The 21,025-nt window shown below is 44.7% G+C and overlaps 1 protein-coding gene across 1 annotated transcript in view; it reads left to right on the top strand.

The window, feature by feature from the left end:
* The window catches only part of gak (cyclin G associated kinase), a 44,950-nt gene that overhangs the window by 4,527 nt on the left and 19,398 nt on the right, over positions 1-21,025 (top strand). Inside the window, exons 2-13 of the mRNA XM_080794581.1 lie at positions 4,828-4,889; positions 6,144-6,203; positions 6,693-6,807; positions 7,766-7,908; positions 9,314-9,439; positions 11,723-11,812; positions 13,037-13,172; positions 14,700-14,812; positions 15,998-16,076; positions 16,343-16,463; positions 19,996-20,045; positions 20,853-21,001. Of these exons, the coding sequence (XP_080650707.1) occupies positions 4,828-4,889; positions 6,144-6,203; positions 6,693-6,807; positions 7,766-7,908; positions 9,314-9,439; positions 11,723-11,812; positions 13,037-13,172; positions 14,700-14,812; positions 15,998-16,076; positions 16,343-16,463; positions 19,996-20,045; positions 20,853-21,001 (1,244 nt within the window). The remainder of the gene's footprint in view (positions 1-4,827; positions 4,890-6,143; positions 6,204-6,692; positions 6,808-7,765; positions 7,909-9,313; positions 9,440-11,722; positions 11,813-13,036; positions 13,173-14,699; positions 14,813-15,997; positions 16,077-16,342; positions 16,464-19,995; positions 20,046-20,852; positions 21,002-21,025) is intronic.

Here is a 21,025-nt window from a genome sequence, read left to right as displayed (position 1 = left end):
ATATACAGTTGGAGGTACAGCATTGTGTAAACATAAAGTATATACAGTTGGAGGAGGTACAGCATTGTGTAAACATAAAGTATATACAGTTGGAGGAGGTACAGCATTGTGTAAACATAAAGTATATACAGTTGGAGGAGGTACAGCATTGTGTAAACATAAAGTATATACAGTTGGAGGAGGTACAGCATTGTGTAAACATAAAGTATATACAGTTGGAGGAGGTACAGCATTGTGTAAACATAAAGTATATACAGTTGGAGGAGGTACAGCATTGTGTAAACATAAAGTATATACAGTTGGAGGTACAGCATTGTGTAAACATAAAGTATATACAGTTGGAGGTACAGCATTGTGTAAACATATTATATACAGTTGGAGGAGGTACAGCATTGTGTAAACATAAAGTATATACAGTTGGAGGAGGTACAGCATTGTGTAAACATAAAGTATATACAGTTGGAGGTACAGCATTGTGTAAACATATTATATACAGTTGGAGGAGGTACAGCATTGTGTAAACATAAAGTATATACAGTTGGAGGAGGTACAGCATTGTGTAAACATAAAGTATATACAGTTGGAGGAGGTACAGCATTGTGTAAACATATTATATACAGTTTGAAATACAGCATTGTGTAAACATAAAGTATATACAGTTGGAGGTACAACATTGTGTAAACATAAAGTATATACAGTTGGAGGTACAGCATTGTGTAAACATATTATATACAGTTTGAGGTACAGCATTGTGTAAACATAAAGTATATACAGTTGGAGGTACAGCATTGTGTAAACATAAAGTATATACAGTTGGAGGTACAGCATTGTGTAAACATAGTATATACAGTTGGAGGTACAGCATTGTGTAAACATAAAGTATATACAGTTGGAGGAGGTACAGCATTGTGTAAACATAGTATATACAGTTTTGTTTCAGGTTTTCTTTTGGGGGGGGGGGGGGGTACAGCATTCAGTTTTTCTTTGGTTTCTCATTTGTACTGTAACATTATACAGCATATAAAGCTTTTTGAAACGAATAGCGGCAAATCTTTTGTAGTCATTTTGGGACAAATGGCAGCATTTTGTTCTCAAGACTATTATACAAAAATAAAATACTACTCTCTTAGTCTCTTTACATGTGGTCTTCTACTCGGTACGCCGGGACATCGGTCCACACGTCCCAAACTCTTCTGGCTCCAAAACTATGGAATAGTTGGCACTTCCCATTGCAATCAGAACTGCAGCCTCACTCCCAATCTTCCGCCGTAGTCTTATGTAGACGAGCAAATCGGCTAACCAATCACATAAATTCAGTTGTTCATGAGATGATATATGATGATGTCATGCACATTGTCATGTTTCTCCCAATAGGTATGGGAGTTTTTTTTTTTGGTCGCTGGTCATCGTTTCAAACTCACTTTGGGTGTGTGTAATAATCTGTGGGAAGTATGTGTCTCTGTCTTGGTACATAATAGGGCAGGTTGTTAGAAAGTGTAGCTCTGTTTCCAGTTTCCACCACATTTAGTGTGCAGTGGGTGCATAGTCTTGTCTTCCCGTGGGAGAGAGAGAGGTCTGTCTGTGCCTGTGGCTTCCTTTCTCTATTCCAAGGCTGTGTTCATGGAGTGTACCTAGTCAAGGCTTTCCACATTTTGTCTCATTTTGTCGTGCTCAGGTATTCAGGAAAGCACTCTGAGTCTGCAGGCCTCTCACAGTTGAGGTCCCTGCACACAGAGCTCGTTTTTCGGATTTGTAGCTGCGTTTCTCCACCGGTTTTCTGAAAAACACGGCCAGTGTGCAACCACCTTTTACTGTATTACATGATCACCTAATTGCAATTTTCGGAGATACTCACAATTATTCTTTACGTCCATCCATCTTCAACCGCTTAACCGTAGTCAGGTCGCGGGGGCAACATCTCCACCAGAGAGCTCCAGACTTCCCTCTCCAGAACTTCCTCCTGGGGGATCCCGAGACGTTCCAAGGCCGATGTGTTTCCTCCAACTCGTCCTTGGTCTGCCCCGGGGTCTCCTCCCATTGGGACGTGCATCGAGCACCTCCCTAGGGAGACGCCCGAGAGGCATCCTAACCAGATGCCCCGGGGTCTCCTCCCAGTGCGACGTGCATCGAGCACTTCCCTAGGGAGACGCCCGAGAGGCATCCTAACCAGATTCCCGAATCACTGGCTCCGTTCCAGGCGAAGAAGCAGCGACTACTCCGAGTCTCTCTCGTGTGACTGAACTTCTCTTCTCACCCTATATTCTCTAAGGGAGATTCCAGACACCCGTCGGAGAAAACTCTTTTCGGCCGCGTGTATTCGTGACCATATTCTTTGGGTCGTGAGTGAGTCATGACCCACGCTTCATGACCATACAGTAGGTGACATGACCCACGCTTCATGACCATACAGTAGGTGAGAGTAGAGAGTCATGACCCACGCTTCATGACCATACAGTAGGTGAGAGTAGAGAGTCATGACCCACGCTTCATGACCATACAGTAGGTGAGAGTAGAGAGTCATGACCCACGCTTCATGACCATACAGTAGGTGAGAGTAGAGAGTCATGACCCACGCTTCATGACCATACAGTAGGTGAGAGTAGAGAGTCATGACCCACGCTTCATGACCATACAGTAGGTGAGAGTAGAGAGTCATGACCCACGCTTCATGACCATACAGTAGGTGAGAGTAGAGAGTCATGACCCACGCTTCATGACCATACAGTAGGTGAGAGTAGAGAGTCATGACCCACGCTTCATGACCATACAGTAGGTGAGAGTAGAGAGTCATGACCCACGCTTCATGACCATACAGTAGGTGAGAGTAGAGAGTCATGACCCACGCTTCATGACCATACAGTAGGTGAGAGTAGAGAGTCATGACCCACGCTTCATGACCATACAGTAGGTGAGAGTAGAGAGTCATGACCCACGCTTCATGACCATACAGTAGGTGAGAGTAGAGAGTCATGACCCACGCTTCATGACCATACAGTAGGTGAGAGTAGAGAGTCATGACCCACGCTTCATGACCATACAGTAGGTGAGAGTAGAGAGTCATGACCCACGCTTCATGACCATACAGTAGGTGAGAGTAGAGAGTCATGACCCACGCTTCATGACCATACAGTAGGTGAGAGTAGATTGACCCACGCTTCATGACCATACAGTAGGTGAGAGTAGAGAGTCATGACCCACGCTTCATGACCATACAGTAGGTGAGAGTAGATTGACCCACGCTTCATGACCATACAGTAGGTGAGAGTAGAGAGTCATGACCCACGCTTCATGACCATACAGTAGGTGAGAGTAGATTGACCCACGCTTCATGACCATACAGTAGGTGAGAGTAGATTGCTCGCTAGACGGAGAGCTTTGACTCTTATTGCCTCTTGTTCTTTGCATATTTTCTTCCGTGAAATATGTCCATACATTTTCAAACATTAAAAAAATGGGGAAAAAAATGCAGAAATATATTCTTTCAGAGTGAACGTTTTTAACTCTAATCTTTGCTTCTGAGGGGGTCCCTGGGACAAAATATTATCAGATGGGATCGGCGGCCAATTACAGATACATTTTGGGGTCCTTGACATGAAATAGAACCACTGATGTAGAAACATAGGGTTTTTAGAAAACTGTCATGATTTAGAAGACATTTATTAGAAGGTCTAAATGGGTTAAGGTCCGCTGGTGGTCTCCGGACCTGTCGTTGAGAACCTGAGATATTACCCAATATATATTTATTATTTAGCTGCCAGGGGCAGGTGGGCAACCCTTAGTGTTGTATTTAGCTGCCAGGGGCAGGTGGGCAAACCTTAGGGTTTTATTTAGCTGCCAGGGGCAGGTGGGCAACCCTTAGTGTTGTATTTAGCTGCCAGGGGCAGGTGGGCAACCCTTAGTGTTGTATTTAGCTGCCAGGGGCAGGTGGGCAACCCTTAGTGTTGTATTTAGCTGCCAGGGGCAGGTGGGCAACCCTTAGTGTTGTGTGTGTGTGTGTGTGTGTGTGTGTGTGTGAGAGAGATGTAGGCTATACGTCTCTGGTTGCATGCAGCAAGGACATTATTGTTCAAGCTGCTCCTCTGTTCATCTGTTGCTCTTATTTGACTTATAAATAATTATTAACGCACGCACACTGCCATGTGATATCCAAGGAGTTTACTGTTCCCTCCCTTTTCTTCCTTTATGTGAATAAACAGGTTGTGTTCAGAACACACACACACACACACACACACACACACACACACACACACACACATTCCGTGCATATTCCTTGATTTCCACGATTTTGTAACCGGTTTATTCTTCTCCACCCGGTTCCAACTGCCTGAGCAGCCTGATTACTAGGCCTGTCACAGGCCTAGTAGATTGTAGATCTGCTATTTTTCAATAGCTAAAGCGCAACATAATGCTAACACCAAAAGGGGTTCCCGCCCAGAATGGGATCTACAAGCTCGTAGCGCGGCACTCGGTGCCACACTACGAGCTTGTAGGTCTGCTATTTTTGATAAATGGTGAAAATGTGGCGCACATTTGGAATATGTATTCTTTCAGAGTGAACGTTTTTTTAAATAAAATCTTTGCTTCTGAGGGAGGGGTGGGGGGGGGGGTCCCTGGAACATCATATTTTCAGACGGCGGCCAATGACATAATTTTTGGGGTTTCCCTTGACATGAAATAGTTTGAGAACGACTGACGTAGAATCGTCCTCAGGTCTAAATGGGTTAAATGGAAAGATGATTGAAAGGGTGATTTAAACGTAATATAACGTCATGCCTCTCTCTCTCTCTCCCCCCCCCCCCCTTCCCTCCCCCCCCCCCCTCCCAACAGGTGGCTTTGCCTTCGTGTATGAAGCCCAGGACATCGGCAGTGGGAAGGACTACGCCCTCAAGGTAGTGTATAAGCCAGGGGTTCTCAACCTGTGGGTCCCCTCGGGGAATGGCTGGAAAATGGAAATGAAGAGTTTACATAATAGTACACATAGTACATGCATACACCTTCCCTAATGATTATATCTGGTTTCAGTATTTATTTATGGTGTATTGTCTCTATTATTAAGGTTATTGTAGCAGTCTATTTATATTGGGGGTCGGGAGGGAGCGGTGCGGGGCGGGGGTCCAGAGACATTGCCAAAACATTTCCGGGGGTCCCCGGACAAAAACGTTGAGAACCCCTGGTATGAGCTACAGCTCAGTTCACCCAAGAGATGATTCATTTAATTCGTTTGTATCGTTCACCCACCCAGTGTCGTGTTTGACTCGTTTGACTCGTTCACCCACCCAGTGTCGTGTTTGACTCGTTCACCCACCCAGTGTCGTGTTTGACTCTGACTCGTTCACCCACCCAGTGTCGTGTTTGACTCGTTTGACTCTTTCACCCACCCAGTGTCGTGTTTGACTCGTTTGACTCGTTCACCCACCCAGTGTCGTGTTTGACTCGTTTGACTCGTTCACCCACCCAGTGTCGTGTTTGACTCGTTTGACTCGTTCACTCACCCAGTGTCGTGTTTGACTCGTTTGACTCGTTCACTCACCCAGTGTCGTGTTTGACTCGTTCACCCACCCAGTGTCGTGTTTGACTCGTTCACCCACCCAGTGTCGTGTTTGACTCGTTTGACTCGTTCACCCACCCAGTGTCGTGTTTGACTCGTTTGACTCGTTCACCCACCCAGTGTCGTGTTTGACTCGTTCACCCACCCAGTGTCGTGTTTGACTCGTTCACCCACCCAGTGTCGTGTTTGACTCGTTTGACTCGTTCACCCACCCAGTGTCGTGTTTGACTCGTTTGACTCGTTCACCCACCCAGTGTCGTGTTTGACTCGTTTGACTCGTTCACCCACCCAGTGTCGTGTTTGACTCGTTTGACTCGTTCACCCACCCAGTGTCGTGTTTGACTCGTTTGACTCGTTCACCCACCCAGTGTCGTGTTTGACTCGTTTGTATCGTTCACTCACCCAGTGTCGTGTTTGACTCGTGCAGGGTTTTAGTTCGGAAAGTAGAATCACTCTTCCTACTTACGCTGTGTAAAAGAATATATATATCTAGAATTTCCCACGGACGAGACATAGTCTATGGACATATTGATGACCGCTGGTGATGACCAATCTCCTCCCCCCCCCCCCCCCCCCCCCCCCCCTTCTGTCACAGCGACTGCTGTCCAATGACGAGGAGAAGAGCAAGGACATCATCCAGGAAGTCTGTTTGATGGTATCCTCTAGTGGTTGAAGCTGGTACTGCAAGCTTAGCACTAAATTTCAAAAATATTTTTATGAATAAATAAAATAAAAATCTAAAATTCTATAAATTATAAATCAAATGTTTTAAGTAGCAGTGTAAATAGCTGACCTACAAGTTCACAATGTGCCGTGTTGACAGCTTGTAGATCTGCTATAACGGGTCCATTTGGTTCCCTTTGTACACATTAACACATTTTACAATATAAATTGAGGGTCCCAGAGATAGAAATGCCATTAAATGGGTTTCCGTAGCCTAATGCATCTCAAACTGGGGGTCCTTGAAATTAAATGGGTTGGGAATCACTGCTAGAGCCGTCAAAACCTTCTCTTATGGGGGTCCCTGGTATATATTTTTCAAATGGGGGTCCGCGGGCTCATCAGTGTCAATTTGGGGGTCCTTGACATGAAAACGTTTTGGAACCACTGAACTGTAGTGAACCTTGACCTGCTGGCTGTCCAGAAGAAGCTGTCGGGTCACCCCAACGTGGTCCAGTTCTCCTCAGCGGCGTCCATCAGCAAGGAGGAGTCTGACACGGGGCAGGCCGAGTTCCTGATCCTCACCGAGCTGTGCAAAGGTACCGTCATTTAGTTCCTACTTCCTGGTTGCTGATCCTCACGGAGCTGTGCAAAGGTACCGTCATTTAGTTCCTACTTCCTGGTTCCTGATCCTCACCGAGCTGTGCAAAGGTACCGTCATTTAGTTCCTACTTCCTGGTTCCTGATCCTCACCGAGCTGTGCAAAGGTACCGTCATTTAGTTCCTACTTCCTGGTTCCTGATCCTCACCGAGCTGTGCAAAGGTACCGTCTACCTCGTTTAATTCCTACTTCCTGTAACCGTTGTATTTAGCTGCCAGGGGCAAGTGGGCTTGCAGTTGAGGGGTGAATACACCCGCGTGCGCACGCGGGTGTATTCACCCCTCAACGGTTTCTGACAGACATACTAGTGGTGCGAACATGCATCCAGCAGTGTTGTGTGAAATCAACCCTCAACGGCTTCTGACAGACAGTGGCTCCCTCTACAGGTCAGCTGGTGGACTACATCAAGGTGAATGAGTTAGTTAACGGTGTGTGTGTGGGCGAAGTACAACAATGTGCAAACACAGCAGCAAGATTTGTGAGTTGCTGTGATAGGAGAAGGATATCAAATGGAACACAACCACCCTAAAGACTAATCATTGTGTATATTCCTGCACTATACCTGCATCGAGTTATCTTGGTACACAGAAGTTGATCTATTGAAGATTCTGACCTTCAAAGTACATAATTTTTGTTTTGATTGTATTGCTGTATTGTTGTATTGTTCTTTCTGCTTTGGCAATGTAAACGTATGTTTTCTCATGCCAATAAAGCCCTTTGAATTGAATTGAATTGTGTGGGGCTCCCTCTACAGGTCAGCTGGTGGACTACATCAAGGTGAATGAGTTAGTTAACGGTGTGTGTGTGTGTGGGGCTCCCTCTACAGGTCAGCTGGTGGACTACATCAAGGTGAATGAGTTAGTTAACGGTGTGTGTGTGTGGGGCTCCCTCTACAGGTCAGCTGGTGGACTACATCAAGCGCGTGGAGCAGAGGGCGCCCATGTCATGTGACACGGTGCTGAAGATCTTCTACCAATCGTGTCGCGCCGTGCAGCACATGCACAAACAGAAGCCTCCAATCACGCACAGAGACCTCAAGGTGGGTAACAAGTAGCCACGCCCCCTCGCGGAAAACTCTGGGCCGAAAATCATACATTTTTGAGGTGCCGCAAACCCCTCCTATATCCAGCTTCTGGTGTGCGTGCACAAACTTGTAGATCTGCTATTTTTCAATAGCTAAAGCATATCAATGTTAAAACACCAAAAGGGGTTCCCGCCCAGAATGGGTTAAATTCCCATTGACAATGAATGGAGAATGATAGTGTCTGAGCAAATAGACATAGTGTCTACTTTACGTCATAGTGATGTACGTATAATATAAGAGTGCCCCTCACTTCACATGGGTGTGATTTTTCTAAATACATACCAGTATTCATATAGTTAGGCTACCAACTCTTGAGAGCGTAAAATGAAACGATGTTTCTTCCATTCTCTCAAAAGTGAAATTGTTGTTTATGTTAAACATCTGCAGTGCTTAACCCATTTCGACCTGAGGCCGATTAAAAAAAATGTCTTCTAAGTTCTCAGTTTTCTGAAAACCCTATGTTTCTATGTCGGCTCAACCCAACCCTAGTGCATCAAAATAGAGACGGATGAGGAGCAGAAATGAAGCGCCAGCATATCGATCCATTTATCACCACGGAGAGCGCCCTGGATGAGGAGATACGAGTCATTCTTTCCGCCGCGCTAACATGGGAGTCAATGACAAGCTAATAGTTGCACAGAGCGTTAGCATACGGCAAGCGAAAAGCGAAATGTCAAAAAAAAAAATAGGAATAATTCGGAATATTCTTCTCTCGCCCCGTGTCGTTTGGACGTCGCTAGGACGTCCACAGACGTCGAAGGCACCTCTCGGTTCCAATCCTTATGACGTTTCCAGACGATTTATGTACTAAATGTGTTAAGGACCTCCAGAAACATCTGTATTTTTCTGCGGACCACCAACTGAAAATATGTTCAGATGCTAATATTTGAGTTCAAATCATATTCAAAGATTCGCGCCACATTTTCACAATTTTTCTTTAGCTAAAGTATAACATATAAGGCTTAAAACACCAAAAGGGGTTCCCGCCCAGAATGAGTTAATTTAAGAAGAAGTTTACACGATTAGAGAACGTTGAGTAATTTGCCTGTTGTCTCTCCTAAATGGTACTAACTACCAACATCAATTCAGCTTTGGAATTGTGGACAAAATCTTAAACAACGATTCAGAGACACAATATTCGTTAGTTTTGGGCCCGGGAGGCTAAATGTCATCAAACGGTGGTCCGTGGATCAGAAGGCATAATAAACCTTGATATGAAAAGGGTTAGAAACCACTACTGTATTCCAGACCCTAGTAGAGGGACCGTGAAGAGGTCTAGACTGAAGTGTACGTGTGTGTGTGTGTGTGTGTGTGTGCGTGCGTGTGCGCACACGTGTGTTTGTGTGTGTGTGTGTTTCAGATGGAGAACCTGTTAATCAGCTCCCAGGGTACCGTCAAGCTGTGTGATTTCGGCAGCGCGACCACCCTGGCACACTACCCTGACTACAGCTGGTCTGCTCACAAGAGATCTATGGTGGAGGATGAGGTACACACACACACACACACACACACACACACACACGTGATGTGTGTTTTGTTGTATGAACTGTATGTCCTCCATCCAACTCTTGAATAGTTTTCATTTAGTTTTAGTCACATTTTAGTCACCCATAAGAATCTGAATCTACAGTTGATTTAGTCGACTAAAATGTACTTTGGCGGGCCTTGATGCCGTCGTCGATCATTTAGTTTTCCTCAGTGAAAAAATGTAGTCGACGGACATTTTCCTCTTAGTTTTAGTCGACAAAAACAACACTTGATACACACACACACACGACACACACACACACACACACACACACACTCACACACTCACACACACACACACACACACACACACACACACACACACACTATCCTGACTACAGCATTACGCCGGATCGTTGGTAAGAAGAGAGCCGTTTGTTGCGGGCTCGTGAAAAATCAGACCAGTCTGAAGCGAGTGGTGCAACAGCACCCCCTATTGGTACTCTAAACATCGGGACATAGGGACATAGGTTAGGACAACATTGCTGTTTCTTGGAGTGGTTCAATAGATCCGTCCATGCGTTCAGTAGTAAGACGCAGGTTGAAAGTGGAACGATGGGAGCTGGTGGAAGGAGATTTGTTTTGGATTTATTTTTCAAACTGATTTTTTTTTTCATGGACGCACAACAAACTGCTCTCGTTACCTGGCAAAGTGTCTGGAGACAGTAGCCAATAACATTGCAGGATTATATATTTTTTGACCTGAAGTCAGCTTGTGTTTTACCTGGCCTTACTACAGTCATGACCTGAAGTCAGCCTGTGTGGTACCTGGCCTTACTGCAGTCATGACCTGAAGTCAGCCTGTGTGGTACCTGGCCTTACTGCAGTCATGACCTGAAGTCAGCCTGTGTGGTACCTGGCCTTACTGCAGTCATGACCTGAAGTCAGCCTGTGTGGTACCTGGCCTTACTACAGTCATGACCTGAAGTCAGTTTGTGTGGTACCTGGCCTTACTACAGTCATGACCTGAAGTCAGTTTGTGTGGTACCTGGCCTTACTGCAGTCATGACCTGAAGTCAGCCTGTGTGGTACCTGGCCTTACTGCAGTCATGACCTGAAGTCAGCCTGTGTGGTACCTGGCCTTACTACAGTCATGACCTGAAGTCAGCCTGTGTGGTACCTGGCCTTACTGCAGTCATGACCTGAAGTCAGCCTGTGTGGTACCTGGCCTTACTGCAGTCATGACCTGAAGTCAGCCTGTGTGGTACCTGGCCTTACTGCAGTCATGACCTGAAGTCAGCTTGTGTGGTACCTGACCTTACTACAGTCATGACCTGAAGTCAGCCTGTGTGGTACCTGGCCTTACTGCAGTCATGACCTGAAGTCAGCCTGTGTGGTACCTGGCCTTACTACAGTCATGACCTGAAGTCAGTTTGTGTGGTACCTGGCCTTACTACAGTCATGACCTGAAGTCAGTTTGTGTGGTACCTGGCCTTACTACAGTCATGACCTGAAGTCAGTTTGTGTGGTACCTGGCCTTACTGCAGTCATGACCTGAAGTCAGCCTGTGTGGTACCTGGCCTTACTGCAGTCATGACCTGAAGTCAGCTTGTGTGGTACCTGGCCTTACTGCAGTCATGACCTGAAGTCGGCTTGTGTGCTACCTGGCCTTACTGCAGTCATGACCTGAAGTCAGCTTGTGTGGTACCTGGCCTTACTACAGTCATGACCTGAAGTCAGCCTGTGTGGTACCTGGCCTTACTGCAGTCATGACCTGAAGTCAGCTTGTGTGGTACCTGGTCTTACTGCAGTCATGACCTGAAGTCAGCCTGTGTGGTACCTGGCCTTACTACAGTCATGACCTGAAGTCAGCTTGTGTGCTACCTGGCCTTACTACAGTCATGACCTGAAGTCAGCCTGTGTGGTACCTGGCCTTACTGCAGTCATGACCTGAAGTCAGCCTGTGTGCTACCTGGCCTTACTGCAGTCATGACCTGAAGTCAGCCTGTGTGCTACCTGGCCTTACTGCAGTCATGACCTGAAGTCAGCCTGTGTGCTACCTGGCCTTACTGCAGTCATGACCTGAAGTCAGCCTGTGTGGTACCTGGCCTTACTACAGTCATGACCTGAAGTCAGCCTGTGTGCTACCTGGCCTTACTGCAGTCATGACCTGAAGTCAGCCTGTGTGCTACCTGGCCTTACTGCAGTCATGACCTGAAGTCAGCTTGTGTGGTACCTGGCCTTACTGCAGTCATGCGAGTGTGTAAATAATTTGAGTATGGTATCCTTTCCACCCCTGCAGATAACGAGGAACACCACTCCAGCCTACAGAACCCCTGAGATGATCGACCTGTATTCCAACTACCCCATCAATGAGAAGCAAGACATATGGGTGAGAGCTAATCTGGGGAGAGAGAATATGAATTATGTACCTCTTTTTGAATCGATTCATATCCATATCCACATCCACATCGCAATTAATCTATGAATCAATTTTATTTTCAGAAAAAAAAATCTTCTAAATCCTTACAGTTTTCTGAAATACCTGTGTTTCTAGGCCACTCAATAGTTCATTTGATTTTTACCATGTGTTGTTGTACATTTTTGAAGGTGCCAGCTCTTTCTATATTCAGCTATTAATGTAGATTTCCGTCTTACACAAACATTGCATTCCCATTGACAAGGAATGGAGAATCTTCGTCATATGTAAACAGCAAATCTGACTGAGGGACTGCCATTGGATTTTTTTGAATTTTATGTTTAATTTTTTTCATGTCATATGAAAGCAGGGAATCATAGCTTCAAATTGACATTGGTTGTTCAGTTTGACCCACCAGTTTGGGAGATATGGCTTATAGAGTAATGTCTTGCAGAGAAACAGCGAGTTGAGAAAACAGGCTTGAAAGGTTCACTTCTGTGGACTCTAACATTACACCTAGCTAACATGTTTAAGCATTTATTTCATATTTACATTTTCAGCTCGGACACTTATTTCAGACATGCTCTAGTATGTGAAGCCTTGTGCCATTAACTCATTTTGGATATAAAAATTAATAAAAGGTTTTTCTCCTCTGGTGAAAAGCTGGAGGTTGCGCGATGGCAGGCTCTGGTCACATATGTAAACAGCAAATCTGCTATTTTCTTCCTACACAAAGGACAATGAATAGAGAATTTTATTTATTTTGTCATTATGTGGACGAGCAAATCGACATGTTACATCAGGATGACGTACGATGATAAGAGCGCCCGTGATTTTTTCGTCTCAATATTTGCTATTGACAATGAACAGAGAAATTAGGTAATTGACGTAAATTAAACATGCACACAGTAAACGCCATTGACATTGAAGGGAAAATGTACGTCATATGGAGACGAGCAAATCAGCTAAACAATCACAGGCAACAGGCATTCTGATTGACCAGTATAACATGAGGCATGTTGATTATAATAAGAAAGAGCGCCCCTCACTTCACACAGGTGTGATTTCTTCTTTTTTTTTGTGTTTCAGGCACTGGGCTGCATTTTTGGGTTGTCTTGTGGTATATTTTTACCCTGTCTTGTGGTATGTTTTTACCCTGTCTGGAGGTATATTTTTACCCTGCGTTGTGTGTTTCAGGCGCTGGGCTGCATTCTCTACATGCTGTGTTTTAAACAGCATCCGTTCGAGGAAGGCGCCAAGCTGCAGATCGTCAACGGAAAATACTCCATCCCTCAGAACGACGTCAAGTACACCGTTTACCACGAGCTGATTCGTACGTACTAATGTGCTAATACACCGTTTACCACGAGCTGATACGTACGTACTAATGTGCTAATACACCGTTTACCACGAGCTGATTCGTACGTACTAATGTGCTAATACACCGTTTACCACGAGCTGATACGTACGTACTAATGTGCTAATACACCGTTTGCCACGAGCTGATACGTACGTACTAATGTTCTAATACACCGTTTACCACGAGCTGATTCGTACGTACTAATGTGCTAATACACCGTTTACCACGAGCCGATACGTACGTACTAATGTGCTAATACACCGTTTACCACGAGCTGATACGTACGTACTAATGTGCTAATACACCGTTTACCACGAGCTGATACGTACGTACTAATGTTCTAATACACCGTTTACCACGAGCTGATACGTACGTACTAATGTGCTAATACACCGTTTACCACGAGCTGATACGTACGTACTAATGTGCTAATACACCGTTTACCACGAGCCGATACGTACGTACTAATGTGCTAATACACCGTTTACCACGAGCCGATACGTACGTACTAATGTGCTAATACACCGTTTACCACGAGCTGATACGTACGTACTAATGTGCTAATACACCGTTTACCACGAGCTGATACGTACGTACTAATGTGCTAATACACCGTTTACCACGAGCTGATGCGTACGTACTAATGTCCTAATACACCGTTTACCACGAGCTGATACGTACGTTACTGTTTTAATGTCCTAATACACCGTTTACCACGAGCTGATGCGTACGTACTAATGTGCTAATACACCGTTTACCACGAGCTGATGCGTACGTACTAATGTCCTAATACACCGTTTACCACGAGCTGATGCGTACGTACTAATGTGCTAATACACCGTTTACCACGAGCTGATACGTACGTTACTGTTTTAATGTCCTAATACACCGTTTACCACGAGCTGATACGTACATACTAATACAGCGTTTACCACGAGCTGATTCGTACGTTACAGTTTTAAAGGAGAATTCCATACTAGAAGACTATATTGATTTGAAGTCTTGCAAGATGCTGTTTGGATAATTCTCCACATATACATAGCATATGAAACGAAATACAACAAATATATCTGGGTATTGAAAAACTCAAGGGATGCAACCGTGACATGTATACCGTGCGACCACTTTGACTTGAGATTAACAATGCCATCACTTTTCACAAACTGATGGAGTATATTATAGTACATTGTGCGTTGTATATTGAGATGGCAGGTATGTGATAATGAAAAGGACAAATCAAACACATGGGACACTTTACTGAAGCTACAGCTTCAGTAATGAACCAGTGAAATTAGGGTATTTTATGATGCCTCTCATAGGCATTGCATTGGCAGCTGCAGTACACCGTTCTAACGGACCAGAAGTGGGGGCGCTGTCTCATTTGGGGGCGTGACATTTGTAGTCCCCGTGTGTCTCTATATCGATATGTAAACGGTAACATCCTCTCCTCTCCTCTCCTCTCCTCTCCTCTCCTCTCCTCTCCTCTCCTCTCCTCTCCAGGGTCCATGTTGAAGATAAATCCAGAGGAGCGTCTGTCAATCACAGAGTTGGTCAATCAGTTGCAGGAGATTGCAGCTGCACGCAACGTCAACCCCAAGTCCCCCATCACAGAGGTGCGTGTGTGTGTGTGTGTGTGTGTCAGTGTTGTTAATTCATTACAGCTGAGGCAGTTGGAACCGGGTGGAGAAAAGATAAATTGGTTCCAAAATCGTGGGAAATCAAGGAATGTGCGCAAAATGAGTGAGTCACATGCCTTCTGAGGACAGAGTCATTGTTCTGAACACCTGTTTGTGTGTGTGTGTGTGTGTGTGTGTGTGTGCGTGCGTGCGTGCGTGCGTGCGTGCCAACCCCAAGTCGTCCACAAAGAAGTCTCTCTTCTCCATTCCAGTCTCTGTGTGTACAGCTGCCACAGACAGACAGACAGACAGACAGACAGACAGGCAGGCAGACAGACAGACAGACAGACAGACAGGGAACTGATCCTCAAGCTAACATTTGTATTCATTTAAATGGACTACACCATGCATTTTAAAACTGTTTTAATATTTAATATGTCTCCAAAAATGGTGGGTCAAACTGAACAAGTCAAGCAATATGTCAATTTGAAGCTATGATTCCCAGCTTTTATATGACATTATGACAACAACTCATTCCCTCTGTCAAGCTGGTTCACATATTGACTTCTGTGGGGTCCCTGGAAGGAACAACATATTTTCTCTTCTGTGGGGTCCCTGGAAGGAACAACATATTTTCAGATGGGGGCCGAATTCATATCGTTGTTTTTGGGGGATGCTTGACGCATCATTCGAGAACCACAGATGTCAGAAAACTGTGGTGATTTAGAACAGGGGTCTGCAACCTTTTTGAAACAAAGTGCCATGTTTTTAGTTTCTGATAGTCAGTGTGTCACTTTAATGACACAACATGTTTTGATTGTCCACGAATATAACTTTTTCCCTTGTTAAATATTCTTTCACATTGTTATAATGATCATTAGACTCTGAGCAGAGCCCTCCTATCTCCCTCCCCCAGTCAGAGTTCACAGTTTTAATGAATGTACAACGATGTGCAGGATGTAATTTACATACAAATATGAGTGAATTCATTTATTTGACTACATTTTTTAATTGTTTATTTACCGGTATTTTATTTTATTTCCATGCCCGTGTGCCAGTGACCACCCTCCTTTGTGCCAAGGTTGGCACCAGTGCCAAAGGTTGCCTACCCCTGATTTAGAAGACGTTTTGTAGAATCCGGTCTCAATGGGTGAAACAAAATTAACTCTTTCCTGTCTGCAGCTTATGGAACACAACGGAGGGTTCGGCAACAACGGAGCGCAGCCGCCCACGCAGATACACAACCTGCACAACAACGCAGGTAACACACTGTGTGTGTGTGTGTGTGTGTGTGTGTGTGTGTGTGTGTGTGCAGCCTTTCATAATGTGTGTGTGTGTGTATGTGCAGCCTTTCATAATGTGTGTGTGTGTGTGTGTGCGTGTGCGGCCTTTCATAATGTGTGTGTGTGTGTGTGTGTGTGTGTGCGTGTGCGGCCTTTCATAATGTGTGTGTGTGTGTGTGCGTGTGCGGCCTTTCTTCCCATGCTGTATGATCCTGACCAATCATTGTTTGTTCCCATGCTCTAGGAGGACTGTACGATGCTGACCAATCAGGGAGTGGTTTCCTGGACATCCTGAAAGGCGGGACCGAACGCTTCCTGACCAATATAAAGGACACGTCCTCTAAGGTCATCCAATCAGTGGCCAGGTAAGAAAGTCCATTGTTGAAGCTAAGATGGCGTTCTTTCACCCTCTGACTGCCACCCCAATAGCAGCTTTTCAGTGCCTTCTGCCAGCTCTGTTCATATTTTTAATTCATCATTTGAATGCCAATAGAAAAATCTGTGATATACACAATATATCTCATTTTAACGGGGCAACCATATAGTATTAGACACTCCGTCCTGATGGTGGCGCTAACTTCACCATTATGCCATTATTTTTACCGAATTCACCGAATCTGGCCGTCGTCATTTCCGGTTAAATGGGTGTCAACATCCGCTATCTGGCCGTAAAAGATGAAGGCAGTCTTACCTCGCTCACTGTTCATTCTTGGAGTTTTATCCCATTCAGGACGGGAACCCCTTTTGGTGTTTTTAAGCATTATGTTATACTTTAGCTATACTTTGGCTATTTTTGAATATATATTCTTTCAGTGCCGAACATTTTTAACTCAAATCTTTGCTTTTGGGGGGGGGGGGTCCCTGCAACAACAACATATTTTCAGATGAGGGTCTTCGGCCAATTACATATATTTCTGCCGGTCCTTGACATGAAAATGTTTTGATAGAAACATAGGTTTCTATCAGAAAACTGTCAGGATTTAGAAGACATTTTGTAGAAGGTCCTCGGGCAGGTCTGAGTGTAACGTGAGACTGAGAGCATGTTGGATATCCATTCCCGAGGCATGATCACTGTCCGGCTCTCATTCACTTCATCCTTTTGTTTTCCTTCTTGTCTTTGTTTTGTTGTTTTGTTTTTTTGTGGTTTTATTTGGTTGTGTATTTTCTCTGCTGCCCCCCCCCCCCCCCCCCCACATGTTCCCTCTGTGCCTACATTACCCAGCAGCCCCAGGTAAATATGGGTCACGCCCACATCTGCCCTCAGTGTGTCTTCTCACTCTAGTGCGTGTGTGTTCTCACTCTAGTGTGTGTGTTTGTGTGTGTGTGTGTGTGTGTGTGTGTGTGTGTGTGCGCGCGCACACATGCACGCACATGTGCACACACTGTAGCAGTCTAGTAGTAGGTAGGCCCTACAGCAGTGGTTTTCAACTGTTTTCACATCAAGGTCCATTTTTTGTGACCAAATTTGACTGAGGGACTGCCATTGGATTAAATTTTTTGTATATTCATGTCATTATGAAAGCAGGGAATCATATTCATAGCTTCAAATGGACTTATTGGTTGTTCAGTTTGACCCACCAGTTTTGGAGACATGGCTTGTAGAGTAATGTCTTGCAGAGTTACAGCGAGTTGAGAAAACGGGCCAATTTGTATGCACTTGTCCTATCCGGAAAGATGTAATACTTGTCCCGGGCAAGTGGACAAGCCTTAATGTCATTCTTCTGTGCGTTAGAATCTGATCTCAGGTCAGAATGGGTTAATGTCTATTACAATAGATCTGATCTGGTCACTTGCAAACAGCAGTGTGAACGCTCGGGCCAAAAGATCGGATTAGACTTGATGTGACTGCAGTCTAAATGGAGCCTAATAAAAGCCGACCGGTTTGGACCAATCGGGTCTTGTGTGTATATATACGTAACGTAACGTAGCCGCACGCCTCGCCTGCTGTGTTTTGCTGTGATGTTGCAGTGGTTTAAAGCACTGGTTTCCCAGACAGACGTGTGTGTGTGTGTGTGTGTGTGTGTGTGTGTGTTAGTGTGCGCACAGTGATGTAAATAGGTTTTCAATGTAATGAGTGAGTCCCGGGATGCAGGGATGGTCTTTTAGATGATTCCCAGGGACATTTTATGACATATTCAACGACGTTAGGAGTCATATTTTGAAGAGACTAGCTAGCCTAGCCACCGAGTCTGCTGCGCTGTGAGAGAAGAGCCCGACTGGATTGTTTGTTTTGATTAGGAGTTGAAATAATGTGGTTTGAAGCATGGCTAGAAAGATGTTCAACCAATCGGATTGCTTCCTCAAAACGACCTGTGTTGTATAATTCTTGATAATGACAGATCTATAACAGACCTGTTTTGGGTCAATTTTTATTATTTATGTATTTAAGTATAGCCATGTAATAAGCGGGATAATATCTGGATTAATCACCTCCGCTTGGCGTCGGTGGTTAAACGCGTTGTCTGTGAATTATCTCCCGACAATGACCGCCTAGGCAGACGTTATCCCTTACTTACCATGTGGGTGTATTCAGGGGGTGTATTCAGTGTTATGCAAGACAATTACGTCATTTGCTGACATCAGCTGACCAACTTGGCGGCGTATTTTAGCTCACCTAATTCTGTGTTCTCCCTGCGTTCCTTCTGCATGTGCGTTCCTGGTTGTTGTTATGCACTGTTTGCTCCCACCACCACCACCACCACCACCCCAGCACCACCGCTCTGCTATTAGTTCTGTTTGCTCCCACCACCTCCACCCCACCACCACCGCTCTCCTATTAGTTCTGTTTGCTCCCACCACCACCACCACCCCAGCACCACCGCTCTGCTATTAGTTCTGTTTGCTCCCACCACCACCACCACCCCAGCACCACTGCTCTGCTATTAGTTCTGTTTGCTCCCACCAGCACCACCGCTCTGCTATTAGTTCTGTTTGCTCCCACCAGCACCACCGGTAGGGATGCCGCCGATTAATCGATTTTCCGATTAATCGTCGGAGTCTCCGAAATCGATTTTAAGATTTCATAATCGAAATTTTTAATAGCCAAAATATAGGCTACTAAGTAAGGCTGCATGATATATCGAACATGTACCTTCATCAGAGTGGAGAATATAAGTATAAATCAAGTTGAGCAAAGCCACTCTTCTCTGCCCCTCTCTCTAACAGACACAGTTAACGATCGCTTGTTAAGTGCCTGCCAGACAGACAACTAGTGAACTGAACATGTTCTCTTTATATCAAGTACTTCATACCAGCCCCTTATGAAACTACTTCTCCCCAAATCCAAATGGATTTCATTTTCCATCCTGAATGGCAGTAACTAGCATACAATGAGAACTGAGAAGATCTCCACAAAGGTTTACTCATCAAAACTGATTATAAAACTGTAAGCATCAAAGCATGCACTCAACATATAATGGTTATGTGACCATGGCATGTGCATAATATAAAATCTTAAAAGTTTTATCTGATAGTAATTAAAAAAAGAAAAACTTTTTGGGTGGGTTCAATTAATCGATAATTAATCGGCAGAGCTGTCGACTATTTGATTTGGCTGATGGTCACTTTCTGGCATCCCTAACCACCGGTGGGCTCTGCTATTAGTTATGTTCCCCATGGGTGGGTTGTTATTTTATATCTATCTCCCTGCTATTAATGTTTAATGATGGTTGTATAATTCTTGCAGAGCAGGAAGAAAATGTAGCTTAGCCGAACGCCTAGATAAATTATATTATAGCATACTTATGCATATAATATTAGTTCATTGTTTTTGTGAGTTAACTGATTGAAATTAATTTAAGTGCGTTAATATTGTATGTATGTATGCATGCATGTATGTATGTAATATTAATGTGTTAGACTTATTGTTGGTATTTATTCCTGTGTTTGTGGTCCCAGCTACGCTAAAGGAGATCTGGATATTTCCTACATCACGTCGAGAGTAGCAGGTAGGAATGAACTGTTATTAATGCTATTAAAACACATTCACTGCTATTGACGTAGATCTACACCTCATGGTCTTTTATAGTGGTGTATGATAGACCCCGGGCGCTATGCTACATACATTAGCATAGTGGTATATGATAGACCCTGGGCACTATGCTACATACATTAGCATAGTGGTTGTTTATGATAGACCCTGGGCACTATGCTACATACATTAGCATAGTGGTTGTTTATGATAGACCCTGGGCACTATGCTACATACATTAGCATAGTGGTTGTTTATACAATTTACAATTTACAATTTAGGCATTTAGCAGACGCTCTTAATCCAGAGCGACTTATGATAGACCCCTGGTCAGTATGCTACATACATTAGCATAGTGGTATATGATAGTCCCCAAGCGCTATGCTACATACATTAGCATAGTGGTTGTTTATGATAGACCCCGGGCACTATGCTACATACATTAGCACAGTGGCATATGATAGTCCCCAAGCGCTATGCTACATACATTAGCATAGTGGTTGTTTATGATAGACCCCGGGCACTATGCTACATACATTAGCACAGTGGCATATGATAGACCCCGGTCGCTATGCTACATACATTAGCACAGTGGCATATGATAGACCCCAGGTCGCTATGCTACATACATTAGCACAGTGGCATATGATAGACCCCGGTTGCTAAGCTACATACATTAGCATAGTGGTATATGATAGACCCCGGTCGCTATGCTACATACATTAGCATAGTGGTATATGATAGACCCCGGGCACTATGCTACATACATCTCTCTCCCCCTCAGTGATGTCATTCCCAGCCGAGGGGGTGGAGTCAGCCATAAAGAACAATATCGAAGACGTGCGGTTGTTTCTGGACTCTCGTCACGCCGGTCACTACGCCGTCTACAACCTGACCAAACGCTCCTACAGACCCTCGCGCTTCCACAACCGGGTGAGTGTGTGTGTGTGTGTGTGT

Source organism: Protomyctophum bolini, assembly GCF_963924005.1.
Source record: "Protomyctophum bolini genome assembly, contig: SCAFFOLD_57, whole genome shotgun sequence".
Lineage (NCBI taxonomy): Eukaryota > Metazoa > Chordata > Actinopteri > Myctophiformes > Myctophidae > Protomyctophum > Protomyctophum bolini.
The sequence above is the reverse complement of the archived record's forward strand: the minus strand, read 5'-3'. Positions and strand labels throughout refer to the sequence as shown.